A 26,912-nucleotide genomic window follows, 5' to 3' on the forward strand; every position below is an offset into this window, starting at 1 on the left:
TTGATCAGGAGGAAAGCACTGAAAAAATCTTTGTCCCTCTGACAACAATCACGTTCCACTTTTTCTAGGTTACTTCTTGATTGAAATACAGCAAAGTAAACTCTGAAAAAGAAAACACAATTGGCCTCGTTGAGTCTGGCGCAAAAGCACCAAAACTTTATAGTCAACTCCTCCAGCAAAAGGAGTGGTCTCACCATCACACAACATTCATTAGCTGAAGAACTCCCTTGCATTTATTTTTCCTGTTTATCTGGCTGAACATGGCTGCACTTCAGAAATCTTGTAAAAGAAGCTGAAATTAACTGGCAATGGAGTACAATGTCTACAATGTAGCCAGAAAATCATTAAGAATAGATGGTACACTGTTCGGTTGAGGAAGGAACTTGTAGCATAGGAAATTATGGAAGCAACTACCCATACCAATCATTCAAATAAGATCCAAATTATGTTCATACTTGGAACAACGAACCTCATGGATAAGATTCAGGCAACACTTTTTCACTAACTGTTGATCCATAATTGGGTCCGCCTTTACGATATTGGATAAGAAATTCAACTGGATATCCCTTCACCTTGTGTGGGGCAAGCCCTAGATCTTCAAAAGTCAGAGCTGAAAAATACCGAAAAAGTGAAAGGTGAGGATGTGTATGTATGAGACAGCCAACATAATATGAAACATTAAACAAGATGAGGCAAAACCATCTTTTGACACAATGTTGTCCGTGGAAAAGGCTTTGACCGCATCCAGATTAAATATCGTAGGGACAGGCATTGGAGCTGGTAATTTGTTAAGCAAAAAATCTCGAGGAGATGCAACAGCCTGAAACCAAAAATGCCAACTATAAAATGTAAATGTGTAACACAAGTTTCTTCTGCAAGGATCCCTACTTCTTTTCCAACCTCACATTCATACTTAGGAAATGCCGAAACGACACTCTGCAATCAAACTACCAAAAGAAAAAAGAATGGACTAGAAATAGGAGCTCTAGATGATTCATTTTAGACTCAAAGGAAAGGACTTTGATGTTCTTATAGAGATCTAATTCATGAACAGAACAAGGACCTCCACGGGGTGCAGGTTAGTTGAATGACAATGTGACCAAATAAGCACAATAAAGTTGAAACATGAGAGTGGGTACAACCCCGAAACTTCAACTATCAAAATCAGATATAGAAAAATACTTTATCAGCTTATATTTGAAGATCTTACTACATTCCCCTCCCTCAAGATAACCAATTGGAGTCCAAAATGAACCAGTCTAAATGAGAGTATGCTTTTCTCCCTTCTCTATAAATTATTATTAGTTGACTTGAAACTGAATGAAGAATGGCTAAGGAGGACAAGCATAACTGGAAGATACAAAGGAAGAGAGGAAAATAAAATAGAATTGGATTAGTTTCTTTGGTTCTGGATTACTACTATCCTGAGAGAATTGTTTGTGCCTTGACAACCATTAGAACGAAAGAACAGTATTATTTACCAAACTAAAGCAGGACGTATACCTTTGACCAAAATGTTTTAGCATTGGGACTCAACAAGCTTGATTTGCAGGAAATAAGATGTGAAATATTTTTTTGAACAGGTAACATGATGTATTATATCACAAAATTACAAGCATGGCTCTAAGCTAGTGCCAAGAATATTACAAAGCAAAACCCTTCTGTACCGAAATAAAATGAAGGTTTCCACCAGAATAAAATCTTATTCCTGTGAGTAAATTCGTTAACTCTAACATACTTTTCTTTAACATCTTGTAAATTACACCAAAAGCCATAAGCACTTGATTTTAATCTTCGAACCAGTCTCTGTTTTCCCTTCAAAAAATCTAGCATTTCTTTCCTTCCATATAACCCAACACACAGTTTGACAGTGTCTTACATGTGAAACATTTTATTTATGAAGACTGGACCCCCTTTTGGCACAATCCATAATGGCATTTATATTATTCAAATTGAAATGGAGAACTACAGTATTTTGCACTTTGTAAAAAGAGAAAGATGTAAGACAAGCTTTTAATTGAAATTGGCAATTCACAACATACAAGAAGCCACCATAAACAAGAGTTAAGTTAAGGAACTATAGCGAGTTTTCAATTATTGAGATCCAAATATTGGTTCTGAAGCTTCGGGCTTCCTGAATATTCTTAATGATATTTTGAGTTCAATAAAGATAATACTACTAAAAGTTAACAGTTCTCTAGTTCTCTCTACTTTCAATCAGTCAAAACTCATTTTGAGAGAAAGGTAATTGTTATATAAAGCTCCTCAAACTCAACGGAGTGAAGCAAACTGAGTTTGTAAATCACGGATGGAAACCACAATGACAAAAAAATTGGCTCTGCTGTGAGACTGACTCGGTCGTCAGGCTACCATGAATCCATGAGATAAACTTTATCAGAAGACATGCATAACAGTTGACAAAGACAAGCATACTGTAAGCTTGATCAGATTGTTGAATCTGCGACAAGTCTTACCACTCTGTCTTCTCTACATAAGTTTTACCAAACACATATTGCATATGAAAATAATTGGAGAGAGCTCCAAATAAAGAAAATTTAAAATGTGGAGTTGCAATAATAATAAATACAAATTGAAAAGAAAAGGGAGGAATGCAAAATAAGAGAAGTTGTCAGTCTTTGAGATGCCTAATAGTCAAACGTACAACAACAACAACAACAAACCCAGTGTATTCCCACCTAGTGGGGTCTGGGGGGTAAGATGTACGCAGTCCATACCTCTACCTCTAAAGAAGCAGAAAGGCTGTTTCCGATAGACCCCCGGCTCAAGTCACGAGATACCACACAAACTCATAGTAAAGCACAGAACTAGATTACATAACATAAATACGGCACCCATAAGTATTAGAAAACAGAGGAAAGCACACAGATTCGTAATAAAACATGGAACACGGAATCATAACAAGAATAAAACCCCCACCAAGTAATTCCCTACACTAGCAACCCAAACCGGCCCTAGTCTTCTGCCCTAATTCGCGTCCTCCAGACCTTCCTATCTAGGATCATGTCCTCGGTGAGCTGTAACTGCTCCATGTCCCGCCTAATCACCTCACCCCAGTACTTCTTCGGCCTACCCCTACCCCGCCTAAAACCATCCAACGCTAGCCTCTCACACCTACAAACCGGGGCATCCATGCCCCTCCTCTTCACGTGTCCGAACCATCTCAATCGGGCTTCCCGCATCTTGCACTCCACTGAAGTCACACCAACCTTCTCCCGGATAGTCTCATTCCGCACTCTATCCCCTCTAATCAGCCCACACATCCAGCGCAACATCCGCATTTCTGCCACCTTCATTTTTTGGATATGGGAGTTCTTAACTGGCCAACACTCCGCTCCATACAACATGGCCGGGCGGACAACCACCCTGTAGAATTTGCCTTTCAGCTTGGGCGGCACCTTCTTACCACACAACACCCCCGACGCGAGCTTCCACTTCATCCATCCCGCCCCAATACGGTGCGAGACATCCTCGTCAATCTCACCGTTACTCTGGATCACGGACCCGAGATACTTGAAACTATCCCTCTTACATACCTCCTGTGATTCCAGCTTCACTACTACCTCATTCTCCCGCCTCACGTCATTAAACTTGCATTCCACATACTCTGTCTTGCTTCTGCTCACCCTGAACCCTTTAGACTCAAGAGTTTGCCTCCACACCTCTAATTTGTCATTCACACCCCCTAGAGTCTCATCTATCAGAACTACATCGTCTGCGAAAAGCATACACCAAGGCACCTCCCCTTGAATACGCCGTGTCAACACATCCATCACCAACGCAAACAAAAAGGGACTAAGAGTAGATCCCTGATGCAATCCTGTCAAGACAGTGAAATGCTCTGAATCTCCTCCCGCCGTCCTCACCTGGGTTTTCGCTCCATCATACATATCCTTAATTGCTCTGATATACGCCAGCGGTACTCCACTCACCTCCAAGCATCTCCAAAGCACCTCCCTGGGGACTTTGTCGTAAGTCTTCTCCAGGTCGATAAACACCATGTGCAGGTCCTTCTTTCTTTTCCTATACTGTTCCACCAACCTCCGCACCAGTTGAATTGCCTCCGTCGTCGAGCGGCCAGGCATAAATCCAAACTGGTTTTCCGAAATAGACACTATCGGTCTCAGCCTTACCTCGACCACTCTCTCCCAAATCTTCATAGAGTGACTCAATAACTTAATCCCCCTATAGTTATTGCAACTCTGGATGTCACCCTTATTCTTATAGAGAGGGATCATGGTACTCCACCTCCAAGCCTCGGGCATCTTTGCCGTCTTGAAGATTTCATTAAACAATCCACTCAACCACCTTACACCAGCCTCTCCAACGAACTTCCAAAACTCCACCGGTATCTCGTCCGGCCCCGTCGCCCTACCCCTTCGCATCCTGCGAACAGCCTCTCTAACCTCTTCTACCTTAAAACGTCTACAATAGCTAAAATCCCCACACTCCTCTGAGTGCTCCAGTTCCCCTAACACAATAGCTCTATCCCCTTCGTCATTCAGGAGCCTATGAAAGTACAACTGCCATCTATTCTTAATGTGGCCGTCCTCCACCAACACTCTACCGTCCTCCCCCTTAATGCACCTCACCTGATCGAGGTCACGACCCTTCCTCTCCCTAGCCTTAGCGAGTCTAAACAACTTTTTCTCCCCTTCTTTCCCCTGTAACCCTGCATACAAGCTCTCAAAAGCGGCCGTCTTAGCTGCCGTGACTGCTGACTTAGCCTCCTTCCTAGCTAGCTTGTACTCTTTCCTGTTTACCCGCTTCTCTTCTTCGTCCTTACTCTCAACCAATTTAGCATACGCCCCTTTCTTGGTCCCCACTTTCTTCTCCACCTCTTCATTCCACCACCAATCCCCCCGATGATGCCGGGCCCGGCCCCTAGAAACACCCAACACCTCACTTGCATTCTCCCTGATGCACCTAGCCGCCCTATCCCACATACTATCCACGTCCCCCCTACACTCCCACACCCCCATTCCGGCCAACTTCTCCCCTATCTCCCACGCATTCACTGGCGTCAAGCCGCCCCACTTAATTCTAGGTCTACACTCCTTACTCCTCCTCTTTCTATTCTTCTTTATACCCAAATCCATAACCAAGAGCCTATGCTGGGTCGAAAGATTCTCACTCGGGATGACCTTACAGTCCTTACACAAAGCCCTATCCCCTTTCCTAAGCAACAAAAAGTCAATCTGGGTCCTGGCTATCGCGCTTCGAAAGATGATCAGGTGATCGTCCTTCTTCGGGAAGCCCGAGTTCACCACCACCAGCCCAAAGGACCTCGCAAACTCCAATAAAGTAGCCCCCTCTTCATTTCTTTCCCTAAAACCAAAACCACCATGCACATCACCAAAGCCTCCCAGTAACGCCCCGATGTGCCCGTTGAAATCTCCTGCTACAACAATCTTCTCCGAGCTAGGCACGCCTCTCACCACCTCCTCCAAAGCCTCCCAAAACCGCATCTTCTCCTCCCCCTCCGATCCCATTTGCGGCGCGTAGGCACTACACACGTTTAGGGTAAACCCCCGAATGACCAACTTAATAGTCATCAACCTATCATTGATCCTCTTCACCTCTACTACCTGACCTCTAAGCTCTTCATCTACTAAGATGCCAACTCCATTCCTACGCCTCTCGCTCCCAGAGTACCACAGCTTGTAACCATCCACCTCCCTAGCCTTAGACCCTACCCACTTGGTCTCTTGAACACACGCAATATTGATCCTCCTCTTCCTAAGAATCTTCACAAGCTCTATGGACTTGCCCTGAAGGGTTCCTATATTCCAAGACCCAACCCTCAGCCTACCATCACTATCCACACGCCCTCCACTACCCCCCCCCCCCCGCGGCCAAACCTTGGCCTCCCTCCCACTCCCGCCCTTTCCTCATCCCCCGCCCCCACCACGGCCCCACGCCCCAACCCCCTCGGACATGACCCTATCCAACCATTACCGCCCACAGCCACAACCACACGAAAGTATAAGAAAATATAAAGATATAAACGATGGTAGTAGCAAAGCAGCAGCAAGAAATACAAGGCTCACACAAATTCAAAGGAATAATCCAGGAACAAAACTAAACTCAACTAGAGAGCAAACACCACTGGACTCAACACCCACAGCCCCAAAAACAGATTCCCAGGCCGATAACCCAGTCCAAAGCAGTGCAAGAAACGACCACAGCAACAGCAACAACAGACAATATCAACAAATCCAACGCAAGTCAAGGTACAGGGTCTACTACTAGCATAATACGAAGAATGAAATAACAAAGGTTAGAAGTCACCGGGTTACGCTTGTAAACCAAGCCGGAAACCAAAGCCCAGCGTTGACCGGGTTCCGGGGGATTCCGGTGCTGAGATGGAGTTGCGGCTGCGGGAGACCGAGGGAACTGGTCGTCGTTTGGGTGCTGCGGCTGCTGGCGGCCGAGCGGCAGGTGCAGGCGGAGCTGCGGCTGGAGACCGAGCTTCGGCTGTTGGAGACCGAATCGGCGGTTGGAGACCGAGCGGCGGCTGGCTGGAGACCGAGGGGGGGGGGCTGTTGTATCCCGCCGGCGCCGGAGGGGGGGGATGGACGGGGAGGGGGGGGAAGGACGGGAGGGGGGGGGGGGGGGGGGGGGGGAGCCGGAGGGGGGGGTAGGGACGGGGGGGGGGGGGTATGAAGGGGGGGGGGGGGGGAGAGAGGATTGGAACCGGAGGTCGGTGACGGAGGGCAGCCGGGAGCGGCGCCGGGGGTCGGAGGTCAGGGCCGGAGGTCGGGTCGGGTCGGCGACGGCGACGGGACGAGAGAGAGAGGGTAGGGGGAGAGAGAGAGAGCCGTTAGTGGAGAGAGAGAGGGTAGTCGAGAGAGGGGGTCGGCGCCGGGGACCGGAGGTCGGGTTGGGTCGGCGCCGAAGGTCGGCGACGGCGACGGGGCCGGGGACCGGGACGAGAGAGAGAGGGGTAAGGGAGAGAGAGAGAGCCGTTAGTAGAGAAAGAGAGAGGCAATTACTCAAAAGAGAGAGGCGTTAGTAACACTCTTCAGTGTTCAAAACCAATCACTAGAGCATTCTAACACCCTAATAGTCAAACGTAATCATTATGAAATATTATTGTTCTTTTTTTCTTGTGCACTTAAAGATATGACCCAACAGTCGAGAAGCTGGAACAAGAACAATGGGAGACCAAGGTTTGGCAGAGACAAAGACTAGGACATTTTTTCTCCTTTCTACCTATGCATACGCAGGCAAAACTACAATCTATCTCTACTAGTGGGAGAATGTTTGTGTACATTGAAGTAGTTGAGGTGTCAGCTAGCTGTGGCGGACAACACTGTCATCAAAAAAATTGTTAAGAACTTCACTTGATAAAGGGAAGCCTTCCATGCATTGTGCTCATCGCGGGCTCGGCCCACGTTGGGTCTTATATACGTAGTCTGACCTAGCATTTCTGTAAAAACTCTTTGCGGCTTGACCAGTAACCACCATTGTTGAAGGACTTTTGTTGATAAGTAAATGAACTTTTATTGACATCAGCCCGAAGATGACGTAGAAAAAGTACAAAACAATTTCCTTTTATAGGAAACAATGAAATTTATCAAGTCACAAAATCATCTAGAACTTTCTCATAACATTCTTAATGATAACATTCATTTATAACACAACCTTTAAAAGTTTTCTGCAAAATTTTCTTAACAACGAATTATATATTAATTTACAATGATATTTTGCCCCTTCTTCTTAATCAATCAACCACACTAGTTTGGATCGGCAAATCCTCTATATTCATTCTGATTTGTTCAATTCTATTTCATTCCAATACTAAGGATCCGTTTGGATATGTATTTTTTTCCTTTTTTCCAAAAAAAATTCAAAACCTCGTTGTTTATAAATTAGACTGATTTTTTGAACTTTTTGCAAAGATGAGTATTAAGTTGAACAAGTAGTTTTGACCAGCTTTCAAGTGAACTTTTTTCACTTGCAGAACTTCTGCTCTTTTATTCAAGTTAAATGCATGTCTAAATAGAACTTCAATTTCCAAAAGCTCTCTTTTCTTACATGTATCACATTTTTTATGTCCAAACACCTAAATAACTTGAATTTAAAGGCAAATTAGGAATTCTCTGAAGCTAGAGGTCGGAAACCACACTTGTCCCTACATTGAATCACAATTCGCTCAATAGAATGAAGAGACTCCAGACAAACACCAAATGTTGCAAGTGTAACAATTGATCCTTCAATTCCAACTAGTTGATATTGAATATATTGATCTACTATACCATTTCTCATACCTTCCACATTTTATCAAGACTATGACCAATTACCTCAAACTCAATTGTTTAAGTCTAAAATGTATTTACATCTCTGCCTGCCCATCAATCTAAGGCCAAACTAGACAATTTTTGCCTTTCTCAGAAGTATACTACTATGAGAAAATCAGCAATTTTTCCTTAAAGGTTGAAAGTTTTCTAGAGTTTGCCTAGTTATTAAATATCATTCTCAATCTTTTGCATTTACATGATTTTTTTATTGAGATAAATACCTTATATAATATTGTTAGATTATTGTAGTCAATTTTTTTGAATGATGATGGTGTTCAGCCAAGCTTGCAAGCACCTACACAATTCCATCAGGAACATGTAAGTTTTGTATTCAAATTGATTGTGATTTATCACATACTTTTGAAAAACTATCGGGTCCATTACATCTGATCAGCAATGGAAAAACCTAACATGTATGCTTTATCTCATATATATTTCTTGATAAACTGAGAAAATCTATGAGGGCCAACTTGCACAAAGTTCGATCTTTATCTACCCCAATTTGATGGGTTCTAACTTTGAATTTTATTAGAATTTTAATTTTATTATATCGCACTATTTTCAGTTTATCTTCAGCCGGGGGTCTATCGGAAACAGCCTCTCTAACTCGTTAGGGGTAGTGGTATGGGCTGCGTACACTCTACCCTCCCCAGACCCCACTAAATGCAAATATACTGGGTTTGTTGTTGTTGTTGTTATTGCACTATTTTTAGTTTCTTCATTGCCTAGTATCTATTGTTCTTGTTATCTGGTTGAACTTTGCGCTCTGAGGGTGACTTTTCCGTTTTTGGCTGTTGTTGTTGAATATTTTTTGTCGCTTGTGTTGAGTAGTGGCTGGGGTGGTTAATGGTGGAATAGGGTCATGTCCTGGAGGGGTGAGAGGGGGGGGGGGGGGGGGCCAGGTGTTGGGTTAACTTTAAGGGGCAGTAAGCAAGGTAATAGGGGAGGGGAGTCGACAGATGATAGGTTGAGGATAGGATCGTGGAACATAGGGACCCTGCAGGGTAAATCGATTGAGCTGGTAAAGATTCTTTGGAAGAGAAGGATTAACATTGTGTGTGTCCAGGAGACCAAATTGGTAGGTTCTAAGGCTAGAGATGTGGATGGGTACAAGTTGTGGTACTCAGGTAGTGAAAGGCGTAAGAATGGAGTAGGCATCTTAGTATACGAAGAGCTTAGGGGGCAGGTAGTAGAGGTGAATAGGGTTAGTGATAGGGTGATGACTATTAAGTTAGTCATTGAGGGGTTTACGCTGAGAGTCTGTCGTGCTTACGCGCCGCAGGTGGGCCTGGGCGAGGAGGAGAAGAGGAGATTTTGGGAGGTTTTGGACGAGGTGGTGCAAGGTGTTCCTAGCTCAGAGAAGATCGTCATAGGAAGGAACTTTGTCGGTTGGTTATGACGATGTGCATGGAGGCTTTGGTTTTGGGGATAGGAATGATGAGGGAGCTCTTTTGGATTTTGCAAGGGCCTTTGGGTTGGTGGTTGTGAATTCCTGCTTTTCGAAGGAGGAGCATCTAGTTACTTTTCATAGGAGGTTGGCCAAGACCCAAATTGATTTTTTGCTACTTAAGAAGGGGGATAGATCTCTATGTAAGGACTTTAAGGTCATCCCGAGTGAGAACCTTAACGACGACCCAGTATAGACTTCTGGTGATTGACTTGGTTATTAAGAGGAGCAAGAAGAGTAGGGGTGGGGAGGGCAGGCCTAGAGTTAGGTGGGGTGGCCAGACTCCGGTCAGTGCTTTGGAGATAGGGGCAAGGTTGGAGGGGATAGGGGCGTGGGAGTGTAGGGGGGGACGTGGATAGTATGTGGGACAGGGCTGCAGGTTGCATCAAAGAGGCTGCTAGAGAGGTTTTGGGTGTCTCGAAGGGCAGGTCTGGCCAGCATCGGAGGGATTGGTGGTGGAATGAAGAAGTCAAGAATAAGGTGGAGAGGAAGAAGGCGGCTTACACCAAGTTGGTTGAGAGTAAGGATGAAGAAGAGAAGTGGGTGAACGGGGAAGAGTATAAGTTAGCTAGGAAAGAGGCTAAGTTTGCCGTTACGGCGGCTAAGACAGCAGCTTTTGAGAGATTGTATTCGGGATTGGAGGAGAGAGGCAGGGAAAGGAGGTTGTTTAGGCTTGCTAAAGTAGGGAGCGTAAGGGTCGGAATCTGGACCAAATGAAGTGTATTAAAGGAGAGGATAGCAGAGTGTTGGTGGAGGACGTGCTTATTAAGAAAAGGTGGCAGTTGTATTTTCATAAGCTCTAAAATGACGAGGGGGACAGAGGCATTGTGTCAGCGGAGTTGGAGCACACCGAGGAATCTCGCGATTTAGGCTTTTGTCGGCATTTTAGGGTGGATGAGGTATGTGAGGCTATTCGCAAGATGCGAAGGGTCAGGGCGCCAGGGCCCGATGAGACTTCGGTGGACTATTGGAAGTTCACGAGCGGGTCAGGGTTGAGGTGGCTCACCAATTTGTTTAAAAACATTTTCAAATCCGCTAAGATGCCCGAAGCGTGGAGATGGAGCACGATGATTCCTTTATATAAGAATAAGGGTGACATTCAGAGTTGCAACAACTACCGTGGTATTAAGTTGTTGAGTCACACGATGAAGATTTGGGAGAGGGTGGCGGACCGGAGGTTAAGGAAGGTAGTGTCTATTTCGGAGAATCAATTTGGATTTATGCCTGATCGCTCGACGACAGAGACAATTCACTTTATGCGGAGGCTGGTAGACCAGTATCGAGAGAGGAAAAGGGATCTTCACATGGTGTTTATCGACTTGGTGAAGACGTATGACAAAGTCCCTAGAGAGGTTCTTTGAAAATGCTTGGAGGCAAATGGGGTACCAGTGGCGTACATACGATCGATTAAGGATATGTATGAGGGGACGAGACCCGAGTAAGGACAGTGAGAGGAGATTTCGAGCATTTCCTGGTATTGACAGGGTTGCACCAGGGATCGACTCTTAGTCCGTTTTTATTCGTCTTGGTGATGGATATGTTGACACGGAGTATTCAAGGAGAGGTGCCTTGGTGTATGCTTTTTGCGGATGTAGTGTTGATTGATGAGTCGCGTCGAGGTGTTAATGATAAGTTGGAGGTTTGGAAACAAACCCTGAAATCTAAAGGATTCAGATTGAGTAGGACCAAGATAGAGTACTTGGAGTGCAAGTTTAGTGACTCGGGGCGAGAGGAAGAGGAGGTAGTGAAGTTGGATTCGCAGGTGGTTTGTAAGAGGGATAGTTTTAGGTATCTTGAATCTATGATTCAGGGGGATGGACAGATTGATGTGGATGTCTCTCACCGTATTGGGGTAGGTTGGATGAAATGGAGGCTTGCTTAGGAGATTTTATGCGATAAAAAAGTGCCCCTCAAGCTCAAAGGCAAATTCTATAAAGCTGCGATCCGGCCGGCTATGTTGTATGGGGCGGAGTGTTGGCCTGTTAAGAACTCTCATGTCCAAAAGTTGAAGGTGGCGGAAATGAGAATGTTGCGTTAGATGTGTGGATTCACAAGGACTGACAGGGTTAAGAATGAGATTATTCGGGAGTAGGTGGGAGTGGCATCGGTGGAAGATAAGATGCGGGAAGTGAGGTTGAGATGGTTTGGTCATGTGATGAGAAGTGGCACGGATGCCCCTGTTCGTAGGTGTGAGAGGTTTGCCTTGGATGATTTCAAGCGGGGGAGGAGTAGACTGAAGAAATACTGGACAAAAGTAATTAGACGTGACATGGAGCAGTTACAGCTTTCTGAGGACATGACCCTTGAAAGGAAAGTATGGAGGAAAGGCATTAGGGTAGAGGGCTAAGGTGGATGGTCGAGTCGTAGTCTGTAGTTACGAGGGTTTGGTGTAGCTTGGTTGGTAGGTCTAGGGGTGGGGAAGGGGGGTCCATTGTCTGTTTGTGTACTTTATTGTTGTGTTATTTTATTCCTGTTGCACGCTTTTGACGTTTTTGTCCTTTGTCCTTTTGTCTTGAGCCAAGGGTCTATCGGAAATAGCCTCTCTACTTCCCCGGAGGTAGTGGTATGGACTGCGTACATTTTACCCTCCCCAGACCCCACTAGGTGGGAATATACTGGGTTTGTTGTTGTTGTTGATAAACTGAGAAAATCTATGAGGCCAACATGCACAAAGTTCGATCCTTGGTCAATAATGGGTCTGTTTCTCAACCCCTCTCCACTTAAATACCCAGGTAGGATTGTTTTTGTCTGTTGCACTGTTCAAACTTGTGAGATGCACTTAATCCAAACATCACGTGTTGCGCTCTTACTGCTAGAACAAAGCCCTGGGACATTTCTTCTTCTATTCTATAAATATTTTACTACTTAGAGTGAATGGAGAAACCTAAAGTGCCACGTAAGAGGTAATATAGCGAGCACTTAATTATGACTCATACTCAGAGAAAGACCAGGTTTCCAAATCCTAAACTTCCACAAACCAAAAATAAGACACCCAATGTAACCAGACAAATCCAGTCACGGAAGAAACATACGAGTAAATATAGAAGCAAATGTGTTCCAAAGCTTATAGTACCAGTTTAAGAAAATATGTGCTCCAAAACTTGGCTAGAGAAAATAAGTACCGATGATAGATGTTATTGAGCCAAAGGGAAACCTTCAATATAAACACTTGCCTTGGCAATAGGGAGAGGGACATTCACATAGCGTGGCCACTCACGGATCATATCAAACATGAGCTCTGCCTGTTGCAAAATATGGTCAGCAGAACTCCATTAACAATTTATTCTTAAAGGACGAGATACTAAAGAATGGAAGAAGCAGTAAGATGAGAGGATAATTAAGCAGACCAAATCATGCATAGTGTAAATATCAGGGCCACCAAGTTCATAAACTTTTCCCATGCTGGTGCCGTTGTCTTTCAAAGAAGCAACAATTGCAGCAGCAACATCAGCAACAAATACAGGTTGAATTCTACAAAAGCACACTTAAGACATGAGAGCTGCACAAGCTTTATTAGTTTTTTGACAAAAATGACACAATTAATTGTCCAGAGACGTACTTTGTTAAACCACCTCCAATTAGAGGGAGAAAACCATATTTCTTTGCGAAGAATGCCCATGGATTCAGAATTCTATCTTCTGTCCCGATCATCACTGCTGGTCGCATTATGGTTGCCTGAAGATGAGTGAGCAGTCAGCAACTTTATCCCATAGAAAAAAGTTAAAACACGTGAGATTGTAGTAAGCATACTGTAGCTTGAGGAATCAAACTTAACGAAGCAACACAAGATATCCACACAGATTAAGATGGGTTTGGGAAAACTAAAAAGTGCTTTTAAGCACTCACTTTTAGGTCAAAAAAGTGTAAAAATAAGCCAAAAATAGGGTATTACCATGTTATGACTTTTGGCTTTTAGCTTATAATCTACTTTTTAAAAGCCAATCCAAACACCCCCTAAGTAATAAGCTTCTAGTTTCTAAGAAAGATCCCCTATTATCACATTGCCAACAACAACAACAAACCCAGTGTATTCCCACATAGTGAGGTCTGGGGAGGCTGAAATGTACGCAGTCCATACCAGATACCACTACCTCCGGAGAAGTAGAGAGGTTGTTTCCGGTAGACCCCCGGCTCAAGACAAAGAATAATAATCAAAGTCGTAATAACGCATGAAACAAGAAGAAATAGCAGAAATAAGACACCCACAAAGTAATACCCTACAATGACAAACCAAGGCACCCACCACCCCCATACCCTCCTACTATCAGCTCCAACCTTTGAACATAGCCCTAAAACTACCAGCCCGGCTACCCCAAAGCTCTCTTAACTACTGGTTACGACTCCTCGACATGCACTAGCCTTCTACAAACCTAATTCGCGTCCTCCATACCTTCCTATCTAGGTTCATGTCCTCGGTAAGCTGTAACTGCTCCATGTCACGTCTAATCACCTCTCTCCAGTATTTCTTCGGTCTACCCCTACCCAGCCTGAAACCATCCAAAGCTAGCCTCTCACACCTACAAACTGGGGCATCCGTGCCCCTCTTCATCACATGCCCGAACCATCTCAACCTAACTTCCCGCATCTTGTCCTCCACCAAAGTCACTCCCACCTTCTCCCGGATAATCTCATTTCTAACTCTATCACTCCTAGTAAGCCCGTACATCCAACGCAATCCGCCACCTTCAACATTTGAATGTGGAAGTTCTTGACAGACCAACACTCCGCTCCATACAGCATGACTGGATGAACTGCTACTCTATAGAATTTGCCTCTAAGCTTGGCCGGCACCTTCTTATCGCACAACACTCCAGAAGCGAGCCTCCACTTCATCCATCTTGCCCCAATACGGTGGGAAACATCATCGTCAATCTCTCCATTCCCCTAAATCATAGATCCGAGATATACTTAAAACTGTCCTTACAAACGGAAACAACCTGGGAATCCAACCTTACTACCACTTCGTTCTCCTGCCTCAAAGTCACTAAACTTGCATTCCATATATTCTGTCTTGGCCTACTCAACCTGAACCATTTAGACTCCAAGGGTTTGTCTCCAAACCTCCAATTTATCATTCCCCCCACCCCCTACCCCCGCGTCTCATCAATCAAAACTACATCATTTGCAAAAAACAGTTGCGTAAATATGTTGGGTTTCAAACACTGCTAAGGCCAAACCTCAGAACAAATAGTAGTGTATGTAAGGGTGTTGAGCTGCTTTTCACTTTTTGCACCTTTCTTATATGAAGCAAATAATTTCATTGACGTAAGAAAAATCCCGTACTGAAGAAGTACACCAAAAAGTAAAGAACTACACCAAACACCGAATTTTCTATACAAATTGAAACCTAGTGGGTGTAACCACAAAAAACTAGAAGCAAGAGGTTATTCCTCGTATGTATATAGTGGAGCGTTTTGTACATACTGGCAGAAAGGTTTGATTTTTTTCCACCTTTTGTAGAATTTATGACATTCCAATGAGTATAGATGATTGGACGATTTTTCCACAGAACCATATAGTTGTATGACCTACCCTTCTGTTTTTTAAAAATAACTGTATGATATTTGCGGATGATATAGTACTGATTGATGAGATGCGTAGCGGATTTAATGATAGATTGGAGGTGTTGTGGGATCACACCAGGTATGTTTGTTATGAAAAGATATAATTCTGTGGTTTTTCAGAACAAGTTTCTAATTTTCGATTTTTTATTCCTCGGCACTAAAAGCTTTATGTCCTTGCATAATTAACCCCCCCCCAACCCGTCAATCTTTACTTGTGCATGTGTGACTTGGCACACCCTTTAAGAAATAATAGGTAGAAAGGTAATTTTACTATATTACCCCTATTAATTATAAGTCATCTAAAGTCTACTAAATATGTTTGTTGTCTAGGACTGCCTTCCTAAAGACAGATTCCAATGGGTGATGAGGTGCGCGTCTTTGCACCTACACTCAAGTGCCAGTTAAGTGACACAAAGCACACAAGCAGATTTCAACTAAATCAAGGGTGTGTTTGGTATGATGGAAAATGTTTTCTGGAAAATGTTTTCTTATTTTTCCTTGTTCGGTTGCACTAAAATATTGGGAAAATGTTTTCCAAAATGACTCATTGTCCTCTATTTGAGGGAAAATGTTCCCTCATAGGCCAAGGGAAGTCATTTTCCAGAAAATGACAGATATAACTTTTATGCTTCCACCCCCACCCCTCTTCCCCCACCCCAACAACACTCAAATTCGCATTACTCAAAAAATTCACATTACACAAAAACATTTTTCACTGTGCTTTGCTCCAATTTTTCACTTTTTGAAATAAAAAATATTGAAGCCCAAATTTTTTCCTGTTTTCAATGTTCGTTGAATGTATTGTTATTTCCATGTGCATAGAGGAAGACTTACCTATGTTACTTTTGCTAATTGCATATTCCATTTTGTCATCGTTGTAGCTTATTTCACAAGGTTGAATAAGCTTGTCGTTCAATTGTATTTCTATTGATTGTAGAATCTTGAAATTGACCTGACAAAATATTGAAAAGTCTCTCCTATGCTTGCTAATTAGTAATTGCTTAAAATTTAGTGACTTGTAATATCTTAATACTTTATACTGATATTATTTGCTATGCTTAAATTAGTTCAGGCAGTGATATACTAGTTAATAGTAATATTTTCTAAAAAATATTTTTTCACCCACCAACCAAACACTAGAAAATATATTTCTGAAAAATATTTTCTACTCACCAATCAAAAACCATAAAATATTTTCCGGAAAATATTTTCCACTCACCAACCAAACATGAGAAAATAAGTAGAAAACCAACTTATTTTCCAGGGAAACTTTTTCCAGGAAAACATTTTCCATTGAAAGTGCATTGAATAATTGTAGCATTGAAAGTGCAACTAATAGATTAATATAATATGTTTCACCTCAGGAAGTTCGTGTGTAACAGCTTCTTCCCCTGCAGCTTTGGCTCTAAGCATTCTAGATGAGGATGCAGGAGATGCCCCCAAGCAAGAAACTTGAATAAATCTCATGATACCACCGTGCTCTTTGGCGATCTGCCGACATAGGAATTACATATTAGTACTGACAAAATACTATTCATTAACGACTTCATGAGTATCACAGATCATTGTATGCAACAACAAACATTGCAGACATATGAACTACATGTTTCTGTAGACAAATAATAGCCAAAAACTACTTCAAAGAAAGAGCAGATGAAGGTGAATATTGCAGATCATTAAAAGTTAAATGCAACCAGAAACATACTCAAGTAATCTTTTGGTTTTGTCACTGCCAGAACTTTAAACCAGACAATGTGCTATGTCTTAATCGTTCTTTGGTCCAAACTTCAAAGCAACATACTATAGAGACAAAGCTGACCGAAGAAAAGAATTACTACTCCATTTGACGTGAAAAATGAAAACTAAGATATTTCACCAGTACTATTGGCTGGTCATAATGGTGGCAAGAGACCGACAGAGACATTTAATTCTAAGAGGAGCCCACTCTCCGGACCCATTTAGGGTGTCATGAAAACAAACAAGCATTTTAATCCGTATACTAAGGCGTGTAAACATATGCTCGGATTTGCAACCGATGATGATATTCAATATTATTACAATTATTCTATAGTTGATAGAGAAGGGGGTGAGGCAAGGGAATGGTTAGTTTACTTTCCGCATCTAATCCTTCATACCTGCATTGCTTGCTACAACCAGAAGCAAAGTAAGTAGCCGTTTGGCCATGAAAATTAAAATTTTCCGGAGTTGGAGTTGAAGTTGAAATTGGAGTTGAAGTTGTGTTTGGCCATGTCTTTTTTGAATTTTTTTTTTGACTTTTGAAAAACTTTTTAAAATATGATTTTATGCCCTAACTTTTACAACTATCAAAATCACCTAACTAAAATTTACCTACTAATAGAAAAAGAACACAATTAGCCACTATTATAAAAATAATTACATATACACGGCCATGTTTAATGAATTTCAATTATGACATATATAATATTTACATTAATAGTCATTTTCTCATATTTGAAAATTTTAAATATGGATGTTATATTAATAGATCACTGCTTCCTGTTTTTTAGGTAACAAATATTATCTTTCCAACAAATTTATTTTTTTAGGAATTTATTTAATTTATTTTCTTCATTTTCCATTCCTAAAAAATAGGAAATGATGAGTTGTTATTAAATTTTAGGATGCCGCTAATTTATTTCTTTAATTTTCTTATACATGAAAGATTTTACTGTGTGTGAATAAATTATTTCTATGTAAAACATGCTTTGCATATTTATGGTATATTATATCATATACCATAAATATATAAATATGCTTAGTATGTTTCTTTATACTTTGTATTTTTATATATGTGTGTGTATATGGTATATACATGGTATAAACTTTATATATAACATACTTGGTATATTTATATTATAAATATGCTTAGTATGTTTCTTAATACTTTGTATATTTGTATATGTGTGTATATGGTATATACATGGTATAAACTTTATATATAACATACTTTGTATATTTCTATTATAAATATAATACTTTATATATTTATGGGTATAAATATAATACTTTATATATTTATGGGTATAAATATAATACTTTATATATTTATGGGTATAAATATAAATTAGCAGTAAAATAATGTCTCAAATAAGGAAGAAAATTAAATAAGGGATAAAAATAATGATGAGAGAGAAAAAGATATATATATTAATTAGGATAGCATTAAGTTTGAAATTATAATTATCTTATTCTTTAAAACTGCTATATACGTAATATTGAAAAAGTAATGTTATAAGGAGAGTTTTATGTAAAAATTTAAAAAATTGAAATTATATGTAATAATAATAAAAGTTGGAATTGGAGTTGAAAAATTGTGAAAACAAAAAAAACCTGTTTTCCCTTTTCAGAGAAATTTTCCGGAATTATTTTCCGAATTTTCATGGCCAAACACCACAATTTCCAACTCCGAAAAAATTTTCCGGAAAAAAAGGGAAAAATTTCCATGGCGAAACGGGCCATAAATGTGTTCTATTTTAAAGGGGTTAAAAGTTGAAGGGGCTGGGAGGCACTACTTCCTCACCGCACATAGGATGTTACTCATGCCCTCCTCTACTCTCAACCAAAAAATATTGCAAGTGAAGTGTCAAGTAAGGAAACCGAGGTGTCTTTACTTGTTGACAATCTTTGGCTTTGTTTATAAAAATATAAATGGAGTGGAAATCATTTTAAAAAAACAACCGAATCAAACTGAACTAAAAAAACATTTTAAAATTAGTTGGTCTAGTCTTGAAAATGAAATAATCAACAAATTTTCTATATACATTTCTTACAGATTGTTCTTAGTTTCTTTGTCACTAAACCTTTATTAAATAATTATGAAAGGATAATACTAAACACTATCTTCATGAAATGACAGTATAATGCAGCACCTATGCTTTTTTTCTTAACTGTGGCGCCGAGGCAGCTTGTGAGCCACCTTGACTAAATACACAGGATACCTACTACCTCCCTGTAGATACTGGGCAACTCTGTCCACCAAGGCTGGGACATTTAGGAAGAAACCTCTAAGTGGTTTTGCCTCTGCATGGATTGAACCTAAGACCTCATAGTTTTCAACACAATCCATTGAAACTACGCACACTCTTGAATGTTGGAGCATTTATGTTTTAATAAAACAAAACAAAACAAGCCTTGCTTTTGCTAAAACCATTTTTACAAGTGAAAAGGAAGAAAAACTACCCCAGAAACCTAAGAAAACACTAGGGTGTCTATCATCAAGGAAATATCTTCTACATATCTCCGATTAGACCAAAAACAGAAAAGTCTAAGGCAATTCAACTTAATCCTCTGGATTGTTAATGTCTTCAAAAGTCAAAACATCTGAATTCCTCTCTTTCCAGATTGTCCAACAATCCTCCATCTATCTCCGCTACTCAATCTTGAACCCGCTTCTTACCAGCTGAATGAGACTTCAATAATCTTCCTTGAGATTGTCCAACTAATAACTCTGAGCCTAATGAAAATCTTCCATCGCATGTCTGTGATCCTACGATTTAGGAATAGATGGTTGACTGCCTCACCTTCTTCACCACACAAGTAGCACTTTGAGCAAACACTGACCTTTCTCTTGGTAAAATAGTGATGTGTCAACACCATTTCCCTGGCTAGAAACCAGGTAAAACAAGCTACCTTATAAGGTATTCTAGCTTTCCAAATGTTCTTACATGGCCAGTTGTCCATACAAGTAGGTGGTTTGCCACTGAAGTCTTGTCAGATCATTCCTTTGTACCTTTGAATTCTTCCAGTGTCATGTCCAGAGACTGTCCAGGACACCTCTACTAATGTATCCACCTCCCAATCATTTAGGTTCCTTCTCAGTTGAAAGCTTCATACCTGTATAGACCATGCTTCATCTTTTGTTTTATCTTGTTGTAGATCCAAGGCAAAAATGCTTGGAAAGAGATCTTTTAGACAAGAATCGGCAAGCCATTGTCCTCCCAAAAAGATTTATTACAGCCTTAAACACTCTAATAGCAATATGAGCCTTCACCAAAGGCCAAAGTGTTCTTATGGATCTCCATAAACTCACCCATAAGGGGAATTTACCTCCTTTGTTTTCCATTTGCTATCTTCACCATATTAACGCTTACAATATATACCCAGAAAGCTTGAGGGTCCTAAGAATATCTCTAGAACCATTTCAATGTGAGTATGCTGCGTTGCCATTTCAAATTCCTAATGCCTAAACCACTCTGTTTCATACCATGCATCACCTTGCACCATTTAACTAGAACTCCTTATTCTCCTTGTTGCCGAAATCCCTCTTAATTTTATCAATCCTCTGAATAACCCCAACTCAAATGGGAAAAGAGACATCATATAAACCGTCATTGCATCAAGAACTGAGTTTATGAGAGTGATCCTGGCCCCCCAAGGATAAGCACCTAGCCTTTCACCTTGCCAGTTACTGAGACCAAATCTCTTAGAATTTTGATTTGGCTCCCAAAGGCATTCCTAAGTATGTAGTTGGTAGAGTGCCTACTTCCCCTCCCAAAACCTAAGTTAAAAGTTCCATATTAGTCATTGTATTTATAGGGACAATTGACTCTTCGTCCTGTAAATGTGTAGCCCTGAGATACCCTCATACAGAACCAAAATAGTCCCAAGTACTCTAAGTTGGCCCTCATCATCATCACGAAAAAATAGTGTCATCAATATATTGAAGGTGTGTGACTTCCCTGCTAACCTATGAGTTGCTAGCCATTTCAAATCCTGAGTGTCTTCTATTTGCACCCAGTTTGAGCCTGATGTTCACTGCTTCATTAGCAATCAACATTGTATCCATTATTTGTCTTGCCTGAATAAAAAATCATTTGTTGAAAATCTACCAGTTTGTCAAATCATTTTTTTCAACCTTTCCGCCAGCACCCTGGACACAATCTTATATACACTACCAATCAGACTTATGGGTCTGAAATCCTTTAATACCTTTGTTCATTTCTACTTTGGTAGTTTTTTTTTTTTTTTTTGAAACTGATAACGAGTCCTTTCTAGTTTCTTCTTTGGTATCAAGGCTATGTATGTGGAATTGTAGCTTTTCTCAAAAATTTCATGTGTATGGAAATTGTGCATAGTATCCATAATGTCTTGTTTCAACAACTTCCCAGCATTTGATGAAAAAACCCATACGGAACCATCAAGCTAGGGGCTTTATCCATGACACACACATCTCCAGATAATCAAAAACCTCCTTCTCATCAAAATTTCTTTGTAAGAACTTATTCACCTCTTTCGAGATGGATGATAGTTAATTGGATTGAATGAAGGTCTTCCAATTTCCTGTTTCTGTGAACACCTTCCGGCAGAAATCACTAATTTCCTTAGTTTTGACTCAGAGATTGGTTTGGTTTTGATCACATACACAAAGTGGACATTGGTTTGGTCTTGGTCATATACACAAAGTGGACATTGGTTTGGTCTTGGTCATATACACAAAGTGGACATCGGTTTGGTCTTGGTCTTAACCACAAAGCGGACATCGGTTTGGTCTTCAACTTAGACACAAAGTGGACCGGTTGAAATATGCACACACGTAAAGTAGGAATGCAACATCAGTTATTTCATTCTCAGGTAAAACCTTACATAGAGGGTGTTTGGATGAGCTTTGAAAAGTAGCTTATAAGTTAAAAGCTAAAAATCATGAGTAGGGGAGACCCCCTACTTTTGGCTTTTGGCTTATTTTTGTACGTTTTTTGGCCTAAAAGTGTGTATTTATAAGCACTTCTTTTTTTGCTAGACACTACTAAAAACTAAAAAAAATGCTTAAAAGCCAAAAGCACTTAAAAATAAGCCAATCCAAACACCCCCATAACAACCAATTTTATCATCCCCAGAGTACTTCTATGATTATGCAATTCCCACCTAGTTAATGTAAGTCAAAGAAAATTCATGTTCTTGGCAAGGTTGAAAGAAGTCTCATTTTCCACAAACTGCACACAACTACAATCAGAAAGGCAGATAGGTAAAGGCATTGTAAGTCTGCACACACATTCACAACGAAGTTTATCTTTTTGAAACTGTTATATGCACAATGACATACAAAAAGTCGGTAGGGCTCTCCAAGTAAAACCAAAGTTCACCATAAGATAAACAGCACTGAGAATAAAAGGGGTAAGACCAACAGCACTGGGAACCACATGTTCTATAAAGAGAAGCGAATGATACCACCCTCGGAAAACCACGGAATAAGTTGTAATGACTTTATGTGCTAATTTCAGATTGTCTTCAGTGTCGTAAATCACAAGTTGACAAATTGGACAACATTGTACTTATCAAAAGAAAAGAAACAGATTAAACCAAAGTCCCAAACAATGCACTGGATATCTTTTCCAGATTGAGACGAAGCTTATTTCAGCTTATAATCAACTAATCTAAGTGCAGCAGAAGGCAATATAACAGCAGAACCTACCATTGCGAGCTGTTCGGCCATATGGTGATTGACTTCCTCAAAGCTGTAATTTCTTGTCTCATATTCCCTTCCTGGAAACCATAAAGCTTTATGGAAATGATTGTAAGGATATCTTTGTGGACCACTGATTAAAAATTCCAGAAGGCATACCGATGAGATTGATCACAACATTAGCTTTTGCCATCACTGCCTTGACTGAATTTTCATCCCTGGGATTGTATTTCATAGGAACAATCTAGGCAAGATAAAAAAAGAGAGGCAGTAACCCCATAAAAATGTGAAATGTTTTCATAACTCCTGTTTTTTGCTTAAGATAAGCTCAAGAACATCAGAAAATAATAATAACAATAATAATAATAATAATAATAATAATAATAGTAACAATTAAAAAAAACAGCTCAGATAAAATAAAATAAGTTCTATGTGAGCACAGCTGTTAATATACCTGTCCTAAGTCACCCATTAACTTAAGATGACGAGGAGAATCCTCAGATCCACGAAAAGGAACCAACACTTGACTGCCCATTTTAGCTGTGAGCTCAAACAGAAAAAGGAAAACAAGAATCATTTATCTCAAGAACTCTTTTAACTTCGTCTGTATTGTAAGTAACAAAAAAGGTGATTAGAAGTACCAAGCTGTTGCACAAGATAACGCCCGAGAAATCCAGTAGCTCCAAAGACTGTAGCAACTATTCCACTGACAAACAACGGATTCAAAAAACATGTAAAATCAACAATACATACTTGTAGTTGCACACATAAAAAAGAAACAAAGAATCTGCACAAAAGCTACGACTCATCATGTAGGTATTCAAAAAGAGAGTACCAGAAGCTCCAGAACAACCAATAAGCAAAAATAACATAAAATCCTGAATCATTCACAGTGAGTCAAAACAATGACAAAAGTTCAATGGAATTTCACAGTATTAAGAAACGAAAAATGATATATCAAATTTAGTGGAATAGTATAAGATTGAACAACTACTACCCAACCCTCAATCCCAAACTAGTTAGGAAGTTATATAAATTCTCAATGTCCATTTTGGTCTATTTGGGCCCATATTATTCCAATACTCAATGATTTGACTTGTAAGACAAGGAGTTGTCTAAATCTAGAGATCAAAATCTTAAAGTTATCCCTCGACTAGCAAACTCCCGACCTAATTAAGGAATGTACCAAATTAACCAAAGCATTAGCTCAACAAATTGGTATCATCTTACACGGCGGCTATGAAATAAGATTTTTAAGAAAAGGCAAGTCATTCAATATTGCACTTACCTAACGGATGATCTTCCACCAGTTCCCTTGCGAACTAGAGGTCCCGTACCCCCGGTGACAAGGTTAGATGCGAAGCGCGGAGTAAGATAACCATAGTCTGAAATAAATAAAATAAAAAAAACAGAACATAATCCGATACGAGAGATCACCACACTGTGGGAAGAAAATAACAAATGAAAACTTGAGTTGCCCTTGAAATGAATAAATAGGATACATACAGTGATCATCACAAAGGGGATAGAGGGACTTGAAAGATGAAATCGCAGGCGAATGATGTTTCAAAGATCGCTGCCCTAATTTTCTCGTGATTGCCTGCATCTTCGTTCGACAGAAGGATATCGGTGCTGTTTGGAAATTGGGGAAAGTGGTTGGGGAGATTGAATTAGAGGTGACAAAAGAGTTTTGAAGTGAAAGTGTGGTGATTCAGATGTTAATAATTGAATGTAGTCGATAATATTATTTAATGATGAGTTGAGAAAGTTTGAGATTTACTTGTACTCTTTTCGTTTCATTTTATGATGTTTCATTTTACTTGTCCTTTTTTACTTATCAAATAAATCTTTTTCTCATTATATCCTTAATGTAATTAATTACTCTTTGTTATTAGTCATTCATTAATATTGAAACTAATAACAAGACACAATTAAAACGCGAAAAATGGTAAAATTATACATTATCAATCATTATTTTCTTAATAGTTGTGCCATCTCAATTTGGGATGGGTAAAATAGGAGGAGGGAGTAATTTTTTTATTAGGTAAAAAAAATGCATGTTTTTCTTTTTTTACATTTATTGTCTCTCTCTTTATTTTTATTGTTGTTGTTACTTTTTTTATTATCTTCATTATTGTCATCTTCTTCTTCATTATCAGTATCTTCTTCTGAATCATCATCATCATTTTCTTATTCTTGACCATATTGTTGTTGTTACCGCTACTGCTGTTATTGGATCAAATTTTTAGATCAAATATTATTCATATATCACTGGGCATTACTTCATAGGCGATTTTGTACGTAAAATTATGATTTGTAGTTGAATATCTCATCTGGTATATCTGCTACTGTTGTTTTTTCAACAATGGATAGAACCTGAAGCTGAATCCAACAGATGAGTTATCTGTTGCACTTGTTGCAACAAAAGCTAAAGTTGATTCCAATAGTTAAGTCATCTATTGCAATATGCGAGTCATCTATTGCAATAAGTGGGTCATCTGTTGTTGGGATTCATGTTACAATACTATAGAAACTAAAGTTGATTCCAACAAATAAGTCATTTGTTATAACAGATAACTCACCTATTAGGATTTATGTTACAACACTATAAAACCTAAAGTTGATTCCAACAGACGAGTCATCTGTTGCAATAGACGACTCACCTATTGGGATTTATGTTACAGCACTATAGAACCTAAAGTTGATTCCAACAGATGAGTCATCTGTTGCAACAGATGACTCACCTGTTGGGACTCATATTACAGCACTCTAAAATCTAAAGTTGAATCCAACAGATGAGTCATTTGTTGCAATAGATAACTCATCTGTTAGAATTAGCTTCATGTTCTATAGTACTGTAACAAGAATCCCAACAGGTAGGTCATTTGTTGCAATAAATGACTTACTTGTTACAACAGATGACTCATCTGTTGGAATCAGTTTGAAGTTTTATAGTACTACACATCAATTCCAGCAGATGGATAATTTGTTGCAACAGGTGATTACATTGATAATGATAGTGTAGTGTATATAATTATTTTTATTGTTGTATATACTATACTATCATTATTAATTTTACTATAATATCATGATTAACCTTTTTAACAAATGTCTTCAGGTACTATTAATCGATATATTTAGCGTTGGAAGGATAGTGAAATGTTAAAGACGATAGCAATGACAGTCCGAAGAGATGTTTTGTATGATGATTTTATGAACTTAATCATCAACTATTGTGGACTAAATTGTCAATAAAAATATTTTGTTATTAATTAAATGCATATTGAAAATCAGAGGGTTCTAGCTTTTAAGATAAGCGATCTGGTTCGTTTGAGTGCTTATCTGAGTGATGCAGCTAGGCCGACTTTAAGGGTGTATGTGGTTGAAAAACCAATAAAGAATCAGAATTAGAATATAGAACAAAAACAACAAGATATGTTTGATGATAAATTGAATGATCTGGAATAATGAGAGTAAAGATGAAGTGAAGAAGGATCATCAAATACCTACGCCCATTGTTGCGATCAATATAGTGGGTAGTTCTCAATCAACACAGTTGAGCAATCTTCAAGACGATGAGACTAGTTTTTATAAGGAAATGCCATTCAAGGATGAGGAAGAACTAGTCAATTTATTAAATATTGCTTGTTTGAAAAAAGATTTCCGATTGAAGAAGGTGATTAATTCATGAAATGTATTTTATTTTAGATGCGCTCATTCAAAGTGCAAGTGGTGATTGGGGGTTGTGAAATTTATAAGTTCTAACAGATTCGTCATTAGAACTTATGAAAAATATCACACACGTGGCTCAAAACATATTACGAGCCATATTCTACATGTCACAACAAAGATCATCGATAAATACTTCAAAAAAAGATTCCCCAGTGGCAAAGGCCCTTCTACAAGAGATATGGACAATTTCCGTACAAAATTAGGTTGTAAGGTGATTTATTGGAAAATTTATAAAGGCATGGAGATTTCAAAGTCTCTTGTTAGGGAAACACATGAGCATGGGTATGCAGTGCTTGATGCCTACCGTTACATACTTGAGTCCACAAATCCCCAAAGTAAGACGGTATTGCAGATTGATGAAAATAGAAGGTTCAAGTACTTTTTATAGCCTATGGTGCTTGGATTCTTAGTTTTCAACAATTGAGAAA

The 26,912-nt window shown here is 39.8% G+C and overlaps 1 protein-coding gene across 2 annotated transcripts; it reads right to left on the reverse strand.

Annotated features, from left to right (window-relative positions):
- Positions 1-24,565, reverse strand: LOC107842518 (NADH dehydrogenase [ubiquinone] 1 alpha subcomplex subunit 9, mitochondrial). Of its 2 annotated transcripts, none has more exons than XM_016686417.2 (13): positions 24,259-24,565; positions 24,041-24,137; positions 23,394-23,458; positions 23,207-23,292; positions 22,912-22,996; positions 22,762-22,832; positions 16,692-16,823; positions 13,328-13,443; positions 13,116-13,239; positions 12,942-13,010; positions 700-820; positions 470-610; positions 1-254 (listed from the first exon to the last, which is right to left on the reverse strand). In XM_016686417.2, the coding sequence occupies exons 1-12, from the start codon at positions 24,356-24,358 to the stop codon at positions 471-473; spliced, it is 1,206 nt and encodes a 401-aa protein (XP_016541903.1). In that variant the 5' UTR covers positions 24,359-24,565; the 3' UTR covers positions 1-254; position 470. The 2 variants fall into 2 exon arrangements, with proteins under 2 accessions (XP_016541903.1, XP_016541902.1); XM_016686416.2 differs by having other exon boundaries at positions 1-322; positions 24,259-24,538.
- Between the last annotated feature and the right edge of the window lie 2,347 nt (positions 24,566-26,912).

The sequence above is a fragment of the Capsicum annuum genome, chromosome 9 (genome assembly GCF_002878395.1).
Source record: "Capsicum annuum cultivar UCD-10X-F1 chromosome 9, UCD10Xv1.1, whole genome shotgun sequence".
Lineage (NCBI taxonomy): Eukaryota > Viridiplantae > Streptophyta > Magnoliopsida > Solanales > Solanaceae > Capsicum > Capsicum annuum.

Coding starts and splice junctions, on each gene's coding strand:
- LOC107842518 (XM_016686417.2), bottom strand. CDS start 24,358: ATGCAGGCAATCACGAGAAAATTAGGGCAGCGATCTTTGAAACATCAT. Junction 23,459..24,040: donor GGTGGAAGATCATCCGTTAG/GTAAGTGCAATA, acceptor GTTGTTTGTCAG/TGGAATAGTTGCTACAGTCT. Junction 22,833..22,911: donor TGTTGTGATCAATCTCATCG/GTATGCCTTCTG, acceptor TATGGTTTCCAG/GAAGGGAATATGAGACAAGA.